The 24388-nt window shown below is 30.8% G+C and overlaps 1 protein-coding gene across 1 annotated transcript; it reads right to left on the bottom strand.

Moving 5' to 3' along the window:
• Positions 1 to 4067: 4067 nt before the first annotated feature.
• Positions 4068 to 23716, bottom strand: LOC137003470 (M1-specific T cell receptor alpha chain-like). The gene is made up of 5 exons (XM_067363643.1): positions 23662 to 23716; positions 6374 to 6553; positions 6236 to 6280; positions 5915 to 6022; positions 4068 to 4629 (listed from the first exon to the last, which is right to left on the bottom strand). Exons 1-4 carry the CDS (start codon positions 23699 to 23701, stop codon positions 5916 to 5918), a joined length of 372 nt encoding a protein of 123 aa, XP_067219744.1. The 5' UTR covers positions 23702 to 23716; the 3' UTR covers positions 4068 to 4629; position 5915.
• Between the last annotated feature and the right edge of the window lie 672 nt (positions 23717 to 24388).

Genomic DNA, 24388 nt, shown 5'->3' with positions numbered 1-24388 from the left:
AACTTTAAACTTTAAGGCCCGGTTTCACAGACAAAGTTTAGATAAAGTCAAGATTAGGCCTTAGTTCAATTAGGGCATTTAAGTAGCTTTTATAAACGTGCCTTAGAAAAAAAAACATTTCTGGTGTGCATCTTGACACAAAACAATGGTACTGACATATTTTAAGATATGTCAGTGCGAGCTGCTTTCAGTTAAAACAGCTCAAACATGCATTTTAGTCTGGGACTAGCTTAAGACTTGTCTGTGAAACAGGTCATAAGTGTTTAATGTACAGGTTTATCTGAGATTTAGAAGAATTCATGTTGTTCATTTTATGTGGTTATTATTCAGCTGAAGAGTGGAGATTGTGAATCAGTTGTGGGTGGCTGCAGTGTAACTGCTGTATTGTTTTGCTTTATGAGAAATAACTGAGCTACACTATTACAGAAACTTGCCTTATCTTATTTGCTCATTCCATACATATAATTAGTAAGTTAAACTATATTTAGCATGCCATCATGTTACTAGTACTAGTAGTAACTGGCACATTTAAAAATAGTTATTTGGCTTCATTTGATTCAGCTGGAGTTCCACAGTGCAATGAGTTTTCTTAACATAAACCTAAACCTAGACTAAACGCAAATACCTTGTGTAGCAGAAACCTAAATGGACTCATCGACATGACAAATGAACTATATTCTCTTTCAGGTTAACACAAATTCACATAAATAAATTGCCTTTTATAATGATATTAGCATAAAACCTATAATTTAAATCTGTTCTCATTCATTGTAATACATTTGGTAAATATGAGCAAAAGGTGGCTGTGAAAATAAATCTGCATTGTTTATCCTTATGATCTTTCATTTAAAGAAATCACAAAATCCTTTCTTTGAAGTAAAAAAATTGAAAGTGGGAAACTCACATTATGAAATAAGTGTTTTTCTCCAATGAATGCTGGCCACAATTATTGGCACCCCTAGAAATTCTTATGAGTAAAATATATTCCCATTAATATTTATGTTGTTTTTTTTTTTTAGCACACCAGGGTGATCATGAACATGAAATTGTCCATGTCTTGTTCCACTGGAGTATAAACATGAAGAAACACAAAGGCCAAATTCCCTTAATCATTCATCACAACAGGTAAAACCAAAGTTCTGATGTGCAGCAAAAGATTGTTGAGCTTCACAAAATAGAAAGTGGCTATAAGGAAATAGTTAAAGCATTGACAAATCTCCATTTCCACCATCAGGACCGGCTTCCATGGTCAGATGAAACTAAAAAAAAGAGCTTTTTGGCAGCAAACCCACCAGATGGGTTTGGTGCACACATGGATAAAAAGTACCACACGCCCACGGTTAAATATACCATTGGATCTTTAATGTTGTGGGCCTATTTTTCTGCTGGAGGTCCTGGACATCTTGTTCAGATACATGGCATCATGGATTCTAGCAAATACCAACAGATAAAAAATCAAAACCTGACTACCTCTGCTAGAAATCCAATAATGGGCCATGGTTTGATCTTCCATCAGGACAATGATCCAAGACAAACATCAAAACCACACAAAAATGTGTCACTGAGCACAAAATGAAGCTTCAGCCATGACTGTCCCAGTCCCCTGACCTGAACCCTAAAGAAAATGAGTGGAGTGAACTGAAGAGAAGCAGCACCAACATGGAGCTGGAATCTGAAGGGTCTGGAAAGATTCTGTATGAAGGAATGGTCTCTGATCTCTTGTCACATGTTCATTATAGAAGAAGCAGCTGTTATCTTGGGAAAAGGATGTTGCAAAAAATGGGTACCAATAATAGTGGCCAGCTTGAACTAGAGAAAAACATTTATTTCATAATGAGATTTTCCCCCATTCTCCATTGTTTTACTTCAATGATAGGTTAGAATTTTGTTTTCCACTGTTGTTTTGTTTTCCATTTTCTACTGCTTTGACTTTATAAAGTATTGCAGTGCTGCTGGGTACCCAGAATGCTTTGAGACTCAGTGAGTTCTGATGAGTCTGAGCTCTCAGACTGTGGAGTTATGTGAAATGGGTTTGCAGACGTGTTCTTTGTTAGTTAAAGGTCCAGAATTGTGTGTAGTATTAACATGTTATCATTGTTGAGCTGTCTAGTCCCAGAAGTGTAGTGCCAGCTTACTAATCAGAGATAATCAGAGATTTTGTCTGCAAGATGCCTATTTAAAAAGTCAGTAGATGTAGTTAGTAGACTCTTTTTTTTTTGTCTTTATCCCGATATATGAGATTTTGAGGTGCAATCAACACACAGTAACATGTAGGGATTTTTTTTTTACCAAATACAGTAAAAAACATGCGAAAGGGCATCACAAATGAATAATTTCCTTGCTTGTTTCTCTTTATTTGTATTATTACAAACTAAACTATGCCTACATATGTTATTATAACTTATAACATTATAACTACATGTTATTTAGTCTTTAGTGGCCATTTTATTTTTGATGGCAAAGGAGTATAAGAATCTAAGTAATTGTAGTCTGCATATTTGATAAGTTTGTTTTGTAAACACCAAAACAGTTGGTCATTTTGAGGAAGATTTGAGAAAGAACTGGCCCACTTTAAACCAAATGTCTTTAACTTTGATGTACTAACATTTAAATTAATAATTTGATACAATGCAAGATCACACTTTAGTTTAGGGTCCAGTTCTCACTATTAATTAACTAAAACATTTGCCTCAATAAACTCCCAATTACTGCTTATTAATAGTTAGTAAGGTAGTTGTTAAGTTTAGGTATTGGGTAGGATTAAGGGATGTAGAATATAGTCATGAATAAGGCATTAATCTGTGCTTTAAAAGTACTAATAAACAGCCAACATTCTAGTAATATGCATGCTAATAAGCAAATAGTTAATAGTGAGAATTGGACTTTAAAATAAAGTGTTACCCAATGCACTTATTGTGTACATGCATGTTTTTCCATTGTACATTTAAAAAAATACCTGCATATAATTACAACTGTAATTAATTTCACTTTTAGACTTTTGATTACATATGGAAAACTAGGAATTGTGTATTCATTCATTTGTAATTACATTGTTGACCTTTCCCTTTACAGCTTAAGGTGATGATGCACAGGGCAACTTTTTGAGCAATGTTGCCGGGCAATTTTGCAGATCGATATTACTTGGGCACTTTCACATTGAGAATGGGCAACAAATTTCTACCTGGATACTTTAGATTGAAATTTGTTGCCCATTCTCAATGGGAAAGTGTCCAAGTAATATCGATCGGCAACATTGCTCAAACATTTGCCCCCTGTATCATCACCATTAAGGGGATAGTTCACCCAAAAATGAAAATTCAGTCATCATTTACTCACCCTCAAGTTGTTCCAAACCTGTATGAGTTTCTAGTTTCCATTGAACACAAAAGAAGATATTTTGAAGAATATGGGTAACCAAACCATGGAGAAAAAAAAAAAAAATACTATGGAAGTCAATGTTGTCCATCAACTGTTTGGTTACACATTTTCAAAATATATTTTTTGTGTTCAGCAGAAAATAGAAATTCATACAGGTTTGGAACAACTTGAGGGTGAATAAATGATGGTAGTACCTATTTTTTATATGTATTGTAAGTATACAGTAGGTAAAGACACCTAATATAAAGTATAACCACAAAACGTCATTTTAATGCATTCTCATTCATTTGCTTATCATTTAGTTAGGGATAGTTCAACCAAAAATGAAAATTTACTCGCCCTCAAGTTGTTCCAAACCTGTATGAATTTCTTTCCTCTGCTGAACACAAAAGATGATAGATTGAAGATTTACGGTAACCAAACAGTTTATGGACACCATTGACTTCCATAGTATTTTTTTCCATACTATAGAAGTCAATGGGGTCCATCAACTGTTTGGTTCTTCAAAAGATCTACTTTTGCATTCCAAAAAGTTCCAGAATTCCAGAAAAAAAGAAATTCATACAGGTTTGGAACAACATGAGGGCAAATAAAAAAATTTTCATTTTTGGCTGAACTATTCCTTTAAGTATACATATAGATTTTAATCTGGTTGGATTTTGTGTGCTTATAATACACAGAACCGCAGAGTTGATCATTTATGCATTTTATTTTCATATGATTTGCACAATACAGTCATTACTAACTGAAAGTTTGCCATTGTAGAAGGAAGCACAAGTCAACTTAATTGTGGATGTAAATAATATGTTGCAAAAAATAAAAGCTATATAGACAGAATTCTTCAGCTTCAAAGTCATTTAAAAATAAGTTTTACAAAATAATAGGTAATAAATGTAGAAATCATTAAAATAAAGAAAAATAATTAAACATGAGCTAAGTCTAAGTTGCTAAATTAGACTAAATAGTGGCATATACTTCTATTGTATCCTAACCTAGAATAGTTGAGCCCATATTATACAGTGAAAGCATATAAACACATTACATTCAAATGTGTATACAGTATATTATTCTTAAAAACATAAGCACTATAGCATAACTGAGGGAGGTTACATGATCCCTCGATCAACATTTAACAACAACGGTGCAGATCTAACGGCTCTCGAATGTGGTCAAATGTGAACTTTTTCTGTCTTTGGTGAAGGAACTGTGATAAATCCGACCGATGAAGAACGACTGTTGGATTTGTGAGACCTGAAAGACAAATAATATACAAATTGTAATTTTTCAAACAAAACCGCACATATTTTGTAGAGTTTGCTAATGAAACATTGGGTCTCATTCACTAATGATTACAAGTTGCATACTTACTGTATGTTTGATCATGTGCAGCAAGATCTTCGAGTAAATCCCAGTGTGCCATTCACAACCAGTTGATACTCAAATACCTTTTATAAAGATCTAGACTATGTGTTTGATTTCAATTTTAGAACCTATCCCAGTTTGCGCAACATTTAAGTTAAATAAATTTAGTCTGCCGGGACTACTTTTTTCTTTTCGAAGTGTCTATTTACATCAAGTGCAAACAGCCCGCCTTGTTGGCAGAGGCTATTTACACTAACTCCGCCCACTATTGTCTGATTGAGCCAGACAAAATTACAAAAGAAATTCTGCTGAAAACCGGAGCAGTTATGTGGAGAGTAAGGCTGGTAGCGTTAGCTTTTGGTGCGACTGACCCGAATTTGAATCCGCCTTTTCCCGAATTCATTCTTCTCCCTTTTCCCATCACATATAAGCTTGGAGAAGTGCTTATTTTAAATAAAAAATAATTGAAAAGTGTAAATAAAGTGCAAAACAGGCATTTAATAGTAGGAATAAAGTGTTTATCTGGTAGAGTTAGAGATAGGGACAAGTAATGTCCCAATAGGATGGCATCTATTTATGATTTTAATAATTATATTATGTTGTTATTATTGCATACTGTTTTATAATATACTACAATCCACTGAGGTGCAATCTGTATAAATAGTATCTAACAACTATTTACACTTAGTGCAAAGAAAATTCGGTTACACTTTATTTTACAGTGCTGTAGTTACATTGTAATTACTCATAAGTACTGAGTACTATTAATTAACTAGATGCACTTACTATAGAATTACAGTTAGGGGTTGGTTTAGGGTTAGTTACTCATAATTATGCATAATTTACAGCTATTACTATAGTAAGTACATGTGGTAATGTGTAACTACAGCACAGCAAAATAAAGTGTTACCGAAAATACTACTTTCACTTGGCTTAGTGTAAATAGCATTTAACATTATTTGCCTGTAGTGCAAAGAAAATACTTTTAGTTGCTATTTACATTGTGTCTATTGCTATTTGCACTTAATGCAAATAGCCGCTGCCTTTTTTTTTGTATGTGTGGTTTCATTTAGTTCTAAATGTTTCCTAAACTTATAAGTGCAACTGAACAAATATGTGAACACGCAGTTAGTGAATGAGACCCACTGTCACAAGATATAACATCTTCACTCACGTTAGCTCATCCACGCTTTGAAAGTCATCAGGATGTTGAACACAACAGTCTTCAGAAGGAGAATTCTTAGCCAAAAGAGCCCCAGTGACATGAAGTTGATTTTTTCATCTGCGGAAATGAAATACAATTAGTATATCTGTAGGGTTTACCATGTATTTTGCACAACCAAGCATGTATGCAGTATGACCCAGCACCAGTTTTTCAAATGTGTTTGTTTTTTAAAATGCTACTAGCCTCACAATCTGAAATCTATGAGAGTGTAGTTATTGTAATGTATGTACAGCAGACTATAAATGTGCAAATAAAATGGAAAACACTTACCGAATTCCATATCAATTTGACCAGATGATCCACCTTTGCAGTCACCTGAATGTAGAATAAAGCAGATTAATCTAATGCAACCAAATATTTTAGGAATTAAGATAGAATTTTGTTATTATTGCATGTGATAATTCCTACCTGTTTCTGTGCAGTTTTCATCTGGCATTTCCAAGGCAAAGCTGCTGTAGTAGTTTTGATACGTTTCGCCTGAATATCGCACTGGTTTAAAACCTTTTGATTCTACATCTGAATGGTTCGTGAAGTCAGTTGCCAGACATGATTCTCCAAATCTGTAGAATTGTGGCTCTTCTCTATTTTCTGTAAAAATATAAGAAAAAAAAATCCAAACACATTAGTTACATAAACAAAAGTGTATGTGTTTAATGCAGACAAAAATTAGCCAATTACATTTTGTCATATGTAATTAGCTTTCATGGCAGCTTAACTGGATTCGAAAGTACATTCACTGTCAATAAACATTGCGATTACATATATCAAAAGCATTTTCATTTGAAATATTTTTTTTTTCCAGACAGACATTTTAAATTAAAAATGGAATTTTTTAAAATTTATTGTCGAAAATAACTTGAATGAATAGAATATAGAACAGAATGGTCTCAAATCAATGAGTCCAAAGTCCTTTTATGTAACCAACATTTAAAATATTAATAATATGACAAATTCTTACCCTACTTCAAAAGTACCAACTGATTTTTCTAGGCCCACAGGCTGATACCTCATCTCAAAAACTCATTCAGACTTTCAATGTCAAAGTTTAGTTGTTTTCCAGAGTAAACCATTAGTTTTTTATGAAATGTAAATGTCACAGTAGCAATAAAAAACAATGTATGGGAAAACCCATAAGTTATCATTCGTCTCTATTCACTAATGGAGACTCTATTTTCATTAGCTTTGTGTTAGTTGAATTTATACCACAATGATCACACACCCAACATAAATCAACTTAAACATGGAAACTTCAGTCTTATTCAAGATCCAAACTCTTACTGACATGATCTAGTCTGGGTAATACAATGCTTCTGGCAGTTATGCCGAGATGTAGAAAGCTTTTAATTACATCAACACAATTTGCCTAATGAATAGACTAGTTCATAATGGTTTATTCATATTTAAAACTGCAATTAATAAACAATTACAGACGTGAACTCTATATTGCTTTTAAGGATTTTGAGTGTATTTCTTTACGATTTCTTTGCTGTAATGGGTAACGATTACATTTCCTGCTACTATTTCAAATTTAGAAGTTTTTATTATCAGAATCTTAAACTCAAATAAATGTAATTTAAAGGTATCACTTGTTTAAATTGGAAAATCCATGCCATTTTTTGCGTTGAAAGTCAAATTATTATAAAAAGATATATTATAATATAGATTCTCATTCATATGTTGTAACTTACTTGAGTGCACAGATAAGTGTGTCCCTTTGCCAAATATGATTTTGTTAGCAGTGTTAGTCACACAATGATTGGCACACATATAATAATCCCAATACATGTGGCCAAAACGACAAAAATCCCGTAATATGTCCTATACTGTAAGTACTATAATTCCTCACAAAATCAAAACAATATCAATATCAAGTTTTGTTTAATACAAATAAAACTTGACAGTCTTTTTTAGATGTTTATCACATTAACCAACTCAAAAGATGTTTGTACAGTACATCCATTCAGTAGCGCAAAACAAAAAGAAATTGAATATAACCTGTAATATTACATATAGCACTAGTGGAATATGTGCCATTAAGACTTATTAGAAAGTGAATTATTACTGAAAATGAATACATGTTGGTTAATCTAGGCTGTCAAATGTGCATCTAACTGATTACAATTTGTATTTCAATTTCTCAATTTAGCTATTTCGCCACATGAATGACTGAATTTATGAAAAATGCTTAAGACCAATGGTTACTTGGTAAAACATTCATTGCTGTTCATTCAAAAGCTTCAAAAACAGTTTGTGTGTTCAGATTATGTTAAAATGTTGTTTTAAGTAGTGGTCTTGCAAATTTAGCAATATGAATGTGCGAGTACAGTCAATCCTCTCTTTGTGTACTTTATCGAACTCTATTTTGAAATACCCAATCAATCGAGACAGTTATACGACATTATCAGAGTTCTTTGATTAAAATAGATTATTCTCTTACTTGATTGTACTGTTAATATTGTCCCTCCTCCGAAGACGATTTTAACGCTAGAAGTCACACTGATCGATATATCAGTACAAAAACCATTTGGATGGTACCTAATGTATACTACATAAAACATAAGATAACCAATGTAATTACAAATTTCCAATATGATCTATAAGAAAGAGATATGGATCATAAAGTATGGACATATTTTTCCCAATTTTGACAGTTATCCTTAAATTAAAGATATATACTACTGATTTGTACTTAAATGTTATTTAGGTATAAACATCTGATGTTAAAATCTTTAAACATGATTACATATTTATTTGGACTAATGTGTGATGAAGCTGTAGTTCTGTTTAAAATTCATCGTCTTTCTTTATTAAACGACTCGATTTCCTGATGTTCAGATGAATTATTTCCAAATGAAAGTAAGGTTTTACTTACTGGTCTGTACAAATAAGTGAGTTCCCTTCCCAAATAAAATTCTGCCAAGGTTGTCATTCACACAGTGACTGTCAGCGTTATAAATACTTCAATAAACGGCGAGTGAAAACTTCAGTGTTCGTTTTAATGTTAGAGTCGCTCAGAGTTACACTTTATTTTGATGGTCCATTTTAGATATTTAGACAAAGTAACTTTGCAACTATGTCAACTAACTCTCATTTGAGTATTAGTAGACTGTAGTAGACCATTAATAGACTGTTAGTTTAGGGTTAGGTGTCAGGGTTTGGGTTCGTAGAATAGGTTGAGATGTACGTATTTGCAAAAAAAATAACTGAATTCATAACTTACTCGATAACACACTGAGCTGAGTCCCTTGCCCAAATATCAGTTTGTTTGCATTTTGAGTCACACAATTACAAACACCAACACAGAAATACACAGGAAACGCTTTCCTTTGACAGGTAAAGACATGGTGAAGTTTTGTATTTTGACATTACTGTACATTCTATTAATAATTAATTAATTAAACACTAATGTCTGTGGATGAAGTGGGTTTAAAAACATTTTCTGAAAACTTGTGATATTTGGAAGTACAGTAAATTAAATATTAAATTTCACTATTCGTGACTCTTAAATACCAAATCCTATGAAAATAACATTTCATTATCATATATTATAATATTAATCGGTTTTACTCACTTGCTTCTACATAGAGTTGTGTCCCCTTCCCAAATATTATTTGGGCAATATTGTTATTCACACAGTGGTTATTAGTGTGATCATAACATATAGCATATAGCAGAGATATCCTCCAACATGTTAGATTCAACGTCAACTATAATGATTTCCTTATTAAAGGGATTTTTCATTTTTATGGACTTGTGGCACAAGTGCAAATTTGATCTAGCACATAGGCCTATTCTTTCTTTATTAAATTAATTGATTTCCTAATTTATTTTTATTTATTTTTTTACTGATGTTACGATGAATTATTTCCAAATGAAAGTAAGGTTTTACTTACTTGTCTGTACAAACAATTGAGTTCCCTTCGCAAATAAAATTCTGCCAGTGTTGTCATTCACACAGTGACTGTCAGTGTTATAAATACTTCAATAAACGACGAGTCAAAACTTCAGTGTTTGTTTTGATGTTAAAGCAACTCAGTAATGTGTGTCAAATTAATAATTGCATAGATTTAATTTAAATAAATAAATGACATTAAATAAAACAAGCTGTGAAAATCTCATGTAAGGCCTGTACGACTACCTGTCCTATCAGTGGATTCGTGAAAAGAACTTGTATATCATTTACATTAAACTGTAAATAACTGAATTCATAACTTACTCGATAACACACTGAACCGAGTCCCTTGCCCAAATATCAGTTTGTCTGTATTTTGAGTCACACAATTACAAACACCAACACAGAAATACACAGGAAACTCTTTCCTTCGACAGGTATAAAGACATGAGTTTTGTAATTTGACATTATAGTAAATTCTATTAATAATTAGATTAATAACTAAAGTCAGTGGATGAAGTGGGTTTTAAAAACATCTTCTGAAAACTTTGGTGGTACAGTAAATTTAATATTAAATTTCACTACTTGTGACTTTTAGATTAGATACCAAATCCTATGAAAATAATATGCTATTATTATTATTATATATTGCAGTATTTAAATGGTTTTACTCACTTGCTTGTACATAAAGTTGTGTCCCCTTCCTAAATATTATTTTACCATTATTGTTATTCACACAGTGGTTATTAGTGTGATCATAACTTCTTCCATGAGTAGCAGAAACATCCTCCAACATGTTAGATTCAACATCAACTTAACTAGAATGATTTTCTTCTACATTAAAGGGATTTATAATGAATAATAATACACATTTATGTTTATGAACTGGTAGCACAAATGTATTAATATTCTGGTGCCTGCTTTGTTGCTGAATTCACACAATGGTTTTGTTTGATACATTTTTCCCTTTTATATTTGTCAGTTTACTTTTTTTTGGTTTAGTTATGCCAAACACCACTGAAGATAATTGTTTGTTTATATCATAAATCTATTCACAATGCATTTTGACAAAGGTAATTCTACATTTACAATACAATCAAAGTCACGGTTGGTTGATGAAATGATGGGTTTATCGCAGAATACACTAAGATTAAAGTACAACTTACTGGTTTGTACAAGAATTTTTGTTCCTTTGCCAAAGATAATTTTTTGTCCAAGATTCACACAGTCATTGGCCATATACTAAAAACTAGCAATATCCTGATAACAAAAGCACTGCAAGATATTCTGCCACAATCTCTCTTTAATAAGATGCAGTGTGAAAACTTTAAAGAAGGAACGACATCCATTTATATCAATGTTTATATCAGGGTAGAATAAAATCTGTTTTTAACTGTAACATTTCCACGACAAAAGAATAGTTGTTGTTCCTAAAGTTTACAAGAAGCGGTCAGTTTTGAATGTATTTATCTGGGAATTAAGTATGATATTCATAAAGGATAAATACTTTTACATCTTTTTTAAAAAGATCATGAGATTACTATTGATTTATTGTTCTAATCATAAGAAGTGCTTATTTCATTAAAAAGTATGTGATATTTGAGAGAAGTGAGCCACACTTACTTGAAAACACAGTTAGTTTAGTGCCTTTTCCAAATATAAGTTTGTATCCGACTTGATTCACACAGCTGTTGACCATGAACACATAACTGCTGCTCAACATGAAGATGTTTGCATTTTTTCAAACTGATAGAAGTTATTATCATCTAAAATGTAATTAAGAAATAATAATAAATTTATCAGTTAAATGTGAGCTTTATTAAAACGATTGTTTGATGTTGTTTGGATGTACTACAATAAATGGCTATTATTGTTGATGTTACATAACCATAATACAAATCATCAATTTAAGTGATTTTTTTTAATTTTAGAGATAAAACTTACTTGCTTGTACTGTAAGTTTGGTCCCCTTGCCAAAGATCATCTTATATTGATCATTCACACAGCTATCGACTGTATACCAAAAACCAACATGTGTACATGGACTGTGTGTTTCAGTCTTTAAAAAACTGATTGTTTTTGTGCAAGTGGTATTTATAATTAAATCAAGCTACTAGACTTGACTATCAAGTATTAAACATCATTGAACTCATAATACATTACAAGTATATATATATATATATATATATATATATATATATATATATATATATATATATATTATGTTACAAGCAATACTAGCGATTAAACACCAAATAAACTCCCTATAAAAATATGGTCTTATGATCATTTGAAAAATGAACTCACTTGAAGTAATTGTTAGTTTGGTGCCCGTCCCAAATATGATCTGGTTGTTCCCAGGATTCACACATCAGTAAAGCACAGTACATTTATTCTCAGTCCAATATGGACTGTTGTACGCTGGATACTTTTATATTAAACTCATTTTTGAGATATTATTCATTTCTGATATGAAGCTTTAGACAAATCTAATGAAATTCTTTTGAGTTGCGTTCTTTAAAAATTATGTTGACAGCATGTTTTGGTGGTTTTTGTTTGTTGTTTGCTTGTTTTGCATAATCAAAATGGCAATACATCAGTTGTGTTTACTAGCAGTATTATCAGAAAATCCTCCACATTACATTATTTGCTTTTCTATAGCATAAATATGAGATAAATAGCATTTTTAAATAAACATTTTAAGCATAAAATTAAATATTGAATGTATGAATATTGGATGTTGTAACTTACTTGACTGTACAATGAGTTTTGTTTCTTTGCCAAATGATATTCTAACATTATCATTCACACAGTCATTCATCATGTATAAAAACTATCAACATCCTGATGTTACTGAACAACATAGAGAAGATTTTACAACACTGGAATGAAGATTCATCGTAAAACCTAAATAGTTGATTGTTGTTCCAATTTTAACACAAAATTGAGGGTATTTTTAGTGTTGGGCATGAGTCCACCATGTCAAGTACGGGTCGAGTCGAAGCCCTTAGAATTTTTAAGGAATGATTACATCAGTATATCATGGAATAACTTAGCATAAAATGATAATATAAAACATTAATAATTTGATTAATTAAACACCAATATCTATAGATGAAGTGGGTTTGAAACATCTTCTGAAAGTGTCTTATATTTGGTGGTACAGTCAATTTAATATTAAATGTCAATACTCATGACTTAGATAACAAATCCTATGAAAATAATATGTTATTATTATTATCATATATTATAATATTAATCGGTTTTACTCACTTGCTTGTACATAGAGTTGTGTCCCCTTTCCAAATATTATTTTGTCATTATTGCTATTCACACAGTGGTTATTAGTGTGATCATAACTTCCATAAGCAGCAGACACATCCTCCATCATGTTAGATTCAACGTCAACTTAACTATAATGATTTTCTTCTACATTAAAAAAATTTTACATTGATAAAAAAAATGATGGACTGGTAGCACAAGTGTAAGTTTGATATAAATATACATTCCTATAAAGTACCTTAGATATATATACACTTCTGTCTCTTTAAAGTTCTCTGCATTTTTAGAGCGTCCATCTTTCAATATGCCTGACAAATGTATATATACTGAATATACTGAACAATTAGTGAAAAAAAAAGATAAAACTTACTGGAATTTATGATTATTTTGGTGCCTGCCCCAAATATGAGTTTGTTGTTGAACGCAGTATTCACACAATGGTTTTGTCTTACACTTTTATCCTTTCTACTCAAGGCCTTTATATTTGTCCGTTTTTTTGTTTAGTTATGCCAAAGTTCAACATCACTGAACAGAACTGTTTGATAATTTACATGACAAATCTATTCTGTTTAAAGCTCATCATCTTTCTTTATTAAATGACTTGATTTCTTTATTTTGTTATTTAATCTGATGCTCAGATGAATTATTTCCAAATGAAAGTAAGGTTTTACTTACTTGTCTTTACAATTAAGTGAGTTCCCTTTGCAAATAACATTTTGCCAAAGTTGTCATTCACACAGTGACTGTCAGTGTTATAAATACTTCAATAAACGGCGAGTCAAAACTCCAGTGTTTGTTTTGATGTTAAAGCAACTCAGTAATGCAATTAAAATATGTGTGTCAAATTTATAATTGCATAGATTTAAAACATTGAAAGCGGCCATCTTTCAATGTGCCTGACAAATATATACATACTTAATATATTGAACAATTAGAAATAAAGATCAAAACTTACTGGAATGTATTATTATTTTGGTGCCTCAAATATGACTCTGTTGTTGAACCCAGAATTCACACAATGGTTTTGTTGGGCACTTTTATTCTTTTATATTTGTCAGTTGACTTTTTTGGTTTAGTTACGCCAAAGTCCAACATCATTGAACAGAACTGTTTGATAGTTTATATCATAAATCTATTGAACTGCATTTTGATGATTCTTTTACAATACAATCGAAGTCATGGTTGGTTGATGAAATGATGGGTTAATCAGAGAATAAATTCAATACTAAGATTAAAGTACAACTTACTGGTTTGTACAAGAAGTTTTGTCCCACTGCCAAAGATAATTTTTTGTCCAGGATTCACACAGTCATTGGCCATATACTAAAAACTAGCAATATCCTGAAACAAAAGCACTGCAAGATATTCTGTCACAATCTCTCTTTAATAAGATGCCGTGTGAAAACTTTAAAGAAGGAACGACATCCATTTATATCAATGTTTATATCAGGGTAGAATAAAAAATGTTTTTAACTGTTATGTTTCCACGACAAAAGAATAGTTGTTGTTCCTAAAGTTTACAACGAGCTGAAGGTTTTGAATGTATTTATCTGGGAATTAAGTATGATATTAATTAAGCATAAATACCTTTACATCTTTTTTAAAAAGATTATGAGATTACTATTGATTTATTGTTGTAATCATAAGTGCATATTTCATTAAAAAGTAAGTGATATTTGAGAGAAGTGAGCCACACTTACTTGAAAACACAGTTAGTTTAGTGCCTTTTCCAAATATAAGTTTCAATCCGCCTTGATTCACACAGCTGTTGACCATGAACACATAACTGCTGCTCAACATGAAGATGTTTGCATTTCTTCAATTGGATTATCATCTAAAATCTAATTTAGGAATAATTTAATTTATCATGTTAAACGTCAGCTTTATTAAAACGATTGTTTGATGTTGTTTGGACGTAATATAAATGGCTATTATTGTTGATGTTACATAAATTGATGATCCCAAAGATTTGTATTACAGTTAAGATGATGGAAAATCCTAATTACTAGTTAATTTTTTCCTTTTTACACTTTAATATTATTATTAGAAGTTTTGAGAAAAAAAAAAACTTACTTGCTTGTACTGTAAGTTTGGTCCCCTTGCCAAAGATCATCTTATATTGATCATTCACACAGCTATCGACTGTATACCAAAAACCAACATGTGTACATGGACTGTGTGTTTCAGTCTTTAAAAAACTGATTGTTTTTGGTATTTATGATGCAATACTAGACTATCAAGTATTATACATCTTTGAACTAATAATATATTACACGTATTAAAAACATATTTTGTTACAGGATACATAGTAAAAGTATCATTCTTTGCATGTTTTGTCTGAATGTTGGCAAACAGATGTTCATTTTATCCTGTGATTATTTTGTGATATCTGTCTGATTACAGATCATTTTGAGAGCTATAAGTGAATAAAATATAACACTCATCTAAGACTAAACTGATCAAGTCATGTGAACTTCTATTATTATACCTATCTATACTATCCTTATAATTACATGCTATTATATTCAATTTTAACATTTTGAAATTAACATTGTATACTAGCGATTAAACACCAAATAAACTCCCTATAAGAATATGGTCTTATGATCATTTGAAAAATGAACTCACTTGAAGTAATTGTTAGTTTGGTGCCCGTCCCAAATATGATCTGGTTGCCCCCAGGATTCACACATCAGTAAAGCACAGTACATTTATTCTCAGTCCAATATGGACTGTTGTATGCTGGATACTTTTATATTAAACTCATTTTTTTTTTAAATTTAATTAGTTTCTAGAAATAAACAAAAATACAGTCTGAAGCTTTAGACAAATCTAATAAAATTCTGTTGAGTTGTGTTCTTTGAAAATTATGTTGACAGCATGTTTTTGGTGTTTTTTGGTTTTGCATAATCAAATACAATTAGTTGTCAATATGTCAATACATTAGTTGTGTTTACTAGCAGTTTTATTTAAAAAAAAAAAAAAAACTATTACATTATTTGCTTTTCTATAACATAAATATGAGATAACTAGCGTTTTTAAATAAACATTTTATGCATAAAGTGAGATTTTGGTAATGAATATTGGATGTTGTAACTTACTTGACTGTACAATGAGTTTTGTTCCTTTGCCAAAGATAAGTTTTTGTCCAAGATTCACACAGTCATTGGCCATATACTAAAAACTAGCAATATCCTGATAACAAAAGCACTGCAAGATATTCTGCCACAATCTCTCTTTAATAAGATGCAGTGTGAAAACTTTAAAGAAGGAACGACATCCATTTATATCAATGTTTATATCAGGGTAGAATAAAATCTGTTTTTAACTGTAACATTTCCACGACAAAAGAATAGTTGTTGTTCCTAAAGTTTACAAGAAGCGGTCAGTTTTTAATGCATTTATCTGGGAATTATGATATTACAAGAAAAATGAACAACTAATTCTTGGATAAATACCTTTGCATCTTTTTAAGAAGATTATGAGATTACTGTTGATTTACTCTTCTAATCATAAAATGTGCATATTTCATTAAAAAGTAAGTGATATTTGAGAGAAGTGAGCCACACTTACTTGAAAACACAGTTAGTTTAGTGCCTTTTCCAAATATAAGTTTGTATCCGCTTTGAGTCACACAGCTGTTGACCATGAACACATAACTGCTGCTCAACATGAAGATGTTTGCATTTCTTCAATCGGATTATCATCTAACATCTAATTTAGAAATAATTTAACTAATTTATCAGTTAAATGTGAGCTTTATTCCAAATATTGATGTTGGATGTACTACAATAAATGGCTATTATTGGTGATGTTACATAAATTAGTTTTTTTTGCAGCAGTTTTTATATTATTATTTGAATTTTAGAGATAAAACTTACTTGCTTGTACTGTAAATTTGGTCCCCTTGCCAAAGATCATCTTAAATTGATTATTCACACAGCTGTCGACAGTGAACCAAAAACCAGTCCTAACAGTGTGTGCATGGACTGTCTTTCAGTCTTTAAAAATATCTGTAAAGCGCACACTTTTAAACTTATCATAAATGAGAAATATTTTGCTATTATCATGAATCTAACAATTAGAACTAAATTTGCTCAATAGTGTTTGTTTTTGGTATTTATGATGCAATACTAGACTATCAAGTATTAAACATCTTTGAACTAATAATATATATTTTGTTACAGGATACATAGTAAAAATATCATTCTTTTCATGTTTTGTCTGAATGTTGGCAAACAGATGTTCATATTATCCTGTGATTATTTTGTGATATCTGACTGATTACAGATCATTTTGAGAGCTATAAGTGAATAAAATATAACACTCATCTAAGACTAAACTGATCAAGTCATGTGAACTTCTAATATTACTCTCATCTATAATTATGTTCTATTTTATTCAAATATAAAATATCTAAATTAACATTGTTAAGCAATACCAGCCATTAAACACCAAATAAACTCCCTATAAGAATATGGTCTTATGATCATTTGAAAAATGAACTCACGTGAAGTAATTGTTAGTTTGGTGCCCGTCCCAAATATGATCTTGTTGCCCCCAAGATTCACACATCAGTAAAGCACAGTACATTTATTCTCAGTCCAGTATGGACTGTTGTACGCTGGATACTTTTATATTAAACTCATTTTTGAGATATTTGTTTTTAGAAATAAGCAAAAATGCAGACTGTATTTTGTTTGTATTTGTTTTGTTTTTTTTGCAATACATCGGTTGTGTTTACTAGCAGTATTATCAGAAATACCTCTACATTATATTATTTGCTTTTATATAACATAAATATGAGATAACTAGCAATTTTAAAGAAATATTGGTATGAATATTGGATGTTGTAACTTACTTGACTGTACAATGAGTTTTGTTCCTTTGCCAAATGATATTCTAACTTGATCATTCACACAGTCATTCATCACATATAAAAAAGCATCGACATCCTGATGTTACTGAACAACACAGAGAAGATTTTACAACAATAGAATGAAGATTCATCGTAAAACCTAAATAGTTGATTGTTGTTCCAATTTTAACACAAAATTCAGGGTATTTTTAGTGTTGGGCCTGAGTCCACCATGTCAAGTACGGGTCGAGTCGAAGCCCTTAACCAATTGAGTTTGAGTGAGAGATGTTTATTAATGTCTTGTTTTCTTAATTTTATGTTACTTATTTTTCTTTCATGTTACACATGATGTAGATTCGACTATAATCGTTAAAATTGTGGAGTCTATAATGTCTGAGTTCACGTCAAGTTCAAGTCCACTCGAGTGCACGTTCATTCATAACTGCAGTCCGAGTCAAAGTACTTAAACTCTGGTATTTTTTCTTTTACTATCATAAACATATTTTTGAGGAATGATGACCATCAGTATATCATGGTATAACTATTATCATAATAAGGTGTCACAAGTCGCACAAAAGTCATTTATATGTTCAAACTTGACATCTTGCCCTGATATATTTGGAAGTGATCACATAAAAGATCAAACTGACTGTGTGCAACTATTACATTTTAGACTACTAAGATCACAATTCTTTTCATCAGTTTATCAATTTAGTTTCAGTAATAGCATTCAAGCATTCATACTAAGAATAAAGTACAACTTACTGGTTTGTACAATGAGTTTTGTCCCATTGCCAAAGAAAAGTTTTTGTCCAGGATTCACACAGTCATTGGCCATATACTAAAAACTAGCAATATCCTGATAACAAAAGATATTCTGTCACAATCTCTCTTTAATAAGATGCAGTGTGAAAACTTTAAAGAAGGAACGACATCCATTTATATCAATGTTTAGTGCGATAGAATAAAAAATGTTTTTAACTCTTACGTTTCTACGACAAAAGAATTATTGTTGTTCCTAAAGTTTACAAGAAGATGAAGGTTTTGAATGTATTTATCTGAGAATAAATACTAATTCTTGGATTTAATATCTTTACATCTTTTTAAGAAGATTAGGAGATCACTGTTGATTTATTGTTCTGATAATAATCATATTGCTCTTATAAACAACATAAAAATGTGCATATTTCATTAAAAAGTAAGTGATATTTGAGAGAAGTGAGCCACACTTACTTGAAAACACAGTTAGTTTAGTGCCTTTTCCAAACATAAATTTGAATCCACTTTGAGTCACACAGTTGTTGACCATGAACACATAACTGCTGCTCAACATATAATCACCAATTGGGATGTAAGTTATCACCTAAAATCTAATTTAGAAATAATACTATAATTTATCTGTTAAGTATCAGATATTTTTCCAAATATTGTATTGATTGGATGTACAACAATAAATGGCTATTATTGTTGATGTTACATCTTGCCCTAATATACTTATAAGTGATCACATAAAGGCCATGTTAACCATGTACAACTATTACATTTTAGACTACTCACAATTCTCTTCGTCAATTTTACCCAGTGCAATTTAGGAATATTAAATCTATAATACTCATTATTAATGAGAAAATAATGGGAACAGTTTTAAAAAATATAAAATAAAAAAGCAAGGTTGGTCTAAACTTACTTGAAAGCACAGTGAGTTGAGTGCCTTTTCCAAAAATGATTTTGTTAATTCCTTGAGTCACACAATGGTTCATTTGACCACGTAAACATGGTGCCTATACTCTCCTCACGTTGAAGCCCAACATTAAGGGCTTTTGTTTGTTTATTTGGAATCTAATTCAACAGTTTATTGGTGACTTTCACTTAAAAGTACACATATTTGAAAAGCATAGCCTACTATAAAATGTACAACTATAAAGGCCATACAGCATTAAATGTTGATTGGAATCATTTGGAAGCCATTTATATAATCTATATCACAATATACAGTTACCTATTATTATACAGACTTATCAGGATGTAAATGCTCTTTGTGTATTGTATTGTTATGGTTTAAATTCATATAAAAGATTCTTATTTTTAATGTGAAACAAAAGTTTTAGCTAAATATATCAAAATCGGATAGAAGCCATTTTGTATTATTACTAACAATTAAGTACTTTGACTAGTTTGATGAAAATATCAGAATTGACAAACCCTAGTTTTAAAATGACTGCACCCCTTTTTCTTAGTTTACTGTAAGTAGCAGCAAACTTACTTGAATCAACTGTTAGTCTGGTGCCTTTTCCAAATACGATATTTCCATATCCAGCATTCACACATTAGTACAGTATGGTACATTTACCCAGAATACAACTTTAGCCAACCTCTTGTTTGGTGTATATTTCATAGTGCATTTTTGACTGTACTTAAATCGATTTTGAATATTTAGCATTAACTTTTTTTTTATCCAACCAAACTGCATAAAATTAAGTAATTAACCATATAATTTGGAAAAATCTTAACTTACTTGACTGTACTATGACTTTGGTCCCCTCACCAAAGTAAATCTTAAATCCTCCATCATTCACACAGTCATTGACCATACAGCGAAAACAAGCAGCACAATACATGAAACACTTTAAACCCTGTTATAATAGTATACTATATTAATATTCAGTGTGGCTGGCATGACTTTTATAGTTGTGCAATTTATAGTATGGTTTTCAAATATGTATACTTTTAAGTAAAAATCACCACTAAACTGTTGAATTATTTTAATATATGCATTTGGGAAGCACTCTTCATCTTTTTAGGTTTAAAAGAAATATGTTAAGGATCATATTTTTCTATTATACAAAACAATGTTATCTTTTGAATCAAAATATCTTACTTGAAGTAACAATGAGACTGGTGCTGACCCCAAATATGATGTTGTTGTTCCCAATATTCACACATCGCTACAGTACAGTACATTTACCCACAGTATGTTTGGCCAGTGAGGTCCCATCTTTTGCGGGTTATTATATTTTATTTTTAGATAAGACTATAAAATTTTGAAAGAAAAGAATAGTGCAACTGATTATGATAAGCAAATAATTTAGATTAAAAAAATCTAACCATTTGCAAATGTATTTTTGTGAACTTTTATAAGAATTCATGATCTTGACTGTTTGTCAACATCACATACTTTTCCAACATCATAAACATTTTTGAAGTTTGTTGGATGACCGAGTTCAATTTTATACAAGTAAAAACACAGATTTGGTGTTTTTTGGACATGAGTTTGAAGTGACCTCTAAAATGTTAGTATTTGTTCATGTTGACTGTCAGAAATGCATTACTTACTCGTCTCCACAACAAGTTTGGTTCCTTTCCCAAAGATAATCTTATTCAAAGTCACACACCCTTTGACTCTGTGCCAAAAACTAAAGACTTCCAGCTCTTTTACATACTGTATTTTTACTTATAATATTTACTTAATACTGCAATTTTCCATAAACTCTTTTGATCTTTTGATCAATTGAAAATTATACAACCGGTGTTTAATCATATTTTATCTAGCAATAGTAATATAAGAACATGAAAGCTTTTGTGAAGAATGACAGTATAATTTTGTCAATAACTATGATTATTTGCATTAATAATCTACCCAATGACAGTTTCAAATGTTTTGAACTTACTTGCTTCTATGATGAGTTTTGTTCCTTTACCAAAGAAAATCTTCTTGGCGTTATTATTCACACAGACATTGAGCGTGAAGCAAAAACTCGAGTCATTTTTCAATCAGGCCATAATTCACATGATAGTGAATTGATCCTTTTATATGAAAATTTGATGAACTTAACTGAGTGATTGAAGTAATTAAGTGTATAATTTGTAAAAATCTTCACTTACTTGACTGTACTATGACTTTGGTCCCTTCACCAAAGAAAATCTTAAATCCATCATTCACACAGTCATTGACCATATAGCGAAAACAAGCAGCACAATACATGAAACACTATTATAATAGTATAATATATTAATATTTAATGTTACTGTAGCTAATATGACCTTTAGAGTTGTAAAATTTATAGTATGCTTTTCAAATATTTATACACTTTTAAGTGAAAGTCACCAATAAACTGAATTATTGAATATACTGTATGCATTTGGGAAACACTTTGATCTACGCAAATATTAATTATGGATTTTTGTGTTTTTTATAATAAACCTTTCTTTTCATAGTTTTTAGGTTTAAATAAAATGTGTTAAGGAACATATTTTTTATTATACAAAACAATGTTATCTTTTGAATCAAAATATCTTACTTGAAGTAACAATGAGACTGGTGCCGATCCCAAATATGATCTTGTCGTTCCCTCTATTCACACATCGCTACAGTACAGTACATTTACCCACAGTATGTTTGGCCAGTGAGGTCCCATCTTTTGGGGGTCAATATATTATATTTTTATATAGGACTATACAATTTTGTAAGAAACGAATAGTGCAATTAAATATGATAATGATAGGCATATAATTTAGATTTTAAAAAACCTAACCATTAGCAAAAGCATTTTTGTGAACTTTTAAGAATTCATGATCTTTTGTTTGAATGATTGAGTTCAATTTTAAACAAGTAAAAACACAGATTTGGTGTTTTTTGGACATGAGTTTGAACTGACCTCTAAAATGTTAGTATTTGTTCATGTTGACTGTCAGAAATGCATTACTTACTCGTCTCCACAACAAGTTTGGTTCCTTTCCCAAAGATAATCTTATTCACATTCACACACCCTTTGACTCTGTGCCAAAAACTAAAGACTTCCAGCTCTTTTACATACTGAATGGAATTAAAATATCTCTACAGATTACAGTATAACAAGTCAAATCTAGCTAGATTAATCTGTACTTTTTACTCACTTGTTTCAACTCTCAGTTTAGTTCCTTCTCCAAACACTACTTTCCATTCTGATGATGTCACACAGTAAACTTTATCTACACAAAAACTTGGCCCTCTATATAGTCCTAGTGTTTCATATTTAATGCTTATTTAGTGCTAATAAAAGTGTCAGGGTAATGCCAAGATTACATTTTGATGAAGATCAAATAATGCTGTTGTATCAAGTTAATCTGGTTGGGATTTAAGTGTAAATTAAGTGTAAATTCAATACATTTGGAATATGATATAGACATTTTCAGTGTGATTGATAATCTAATCTTACTTGTGTCTGTTATTAGTCTTGTCCCACTCCCAAATATAATCTTGTTGGCAGCATTCACACAAGTGCTGACTCCATCACAAAAACCTCATTGTGTAAGTGTGACTGAACTAATGCAAATAAGTGTTTTCATGCTTTGCATTTTATGTTATTTTGTATAAATGAATCATATATAAGAAAAAAATGTAATTATTTTAAGCATTGTTATGTTTTCGGTGTAATGAGAGAAAGGGTTCATTTAACTCTATTTTTCAAGACAGACATTGGTTTTAATTTTGCTACAAATATATTCAATTGTCTGAAGTGCCAGTCTAAGTCCTATCAGCTTCATCATTTTTGTGACACAATGAAAATTTACATAATGCGTTATGAGGAACGATATATAAAGACAAATGTAAAATAATTGAACACAGCCAGTTTTAAACATGCTAAATTTAGAAGATAAATAAGAAATATCTCTCAAGTAACTTACTGTTTTCTATGATAAGCTCTGTCCCTGTGGCGAAGATCATTTTATCTCCTCTAGTCACACATGGACAGACTTAGTTACAAAAACTTACTGACCTAATCCTTCTTGTGAAACTGAAGTGAAGTGAGAAATATCTGGTTTGATCATGTAATATTTCTGTCTATCATATTTAGAAGAGCATATTCTAATTCTAATTCTAATTTTGGAGCCAGTTTAGCCTTACATTATATTTTAAAGCTACTCATAATGGCATCAAAAAAAATAAACAAGATTTAGTAAAACTCACGTGTTTGTACGACAAGTTTGGTCCCCTTTCCAAAGAACATTCGATACCCAACATTCACACAATCATTTGTCATGAACTAAAAACTTTACTCAAATTCTGACACTATTGAAAAATAAATTCCAACAATACAAACACTAAGAGTTTCACTTAAGTATATGAGCATTTAGGATGAACAAACGCTTTGTTTTTAGAAGGATGTTAAATCATTTAATTTAAATAAGATTTAAAAAACTACATTTTTACTATAATGTCTTTTTATTCATTTAGCAATGCAAACTTACTTGTGTCTACAGTGAGTATCGTCCCCGTCCCGAAGACCATCTTTCCAGCATTATTCACACATGGGCTGGGTCCATTACAAAAACCATCTAGCCTCGTTTATAGTGATGTGAACTTTAAGTTATATATATTATTATTATATTATTATTATTATTATTTTATGTA

The sequence above is a fragment of the Chanodichthys erythropterus genome, chromosome 16, assembly GCF_024489055.1.
Source record: "Chanodichthys erythropterus isolate Z2021 chromosome 16, ASM2448905v1, whole genome shotgun sequence".
NCBI lineage: Eukaryota > Metazoa > Chordata > Actinopteri > Cypriniformes > Xenocyprididae > Chanodichthys > Chanodichthys erythropterus.
Note: the sequence above shows the minus strand (reverse complement) of the source record. Positions and strands in the feature narration are given on the sequence as shown.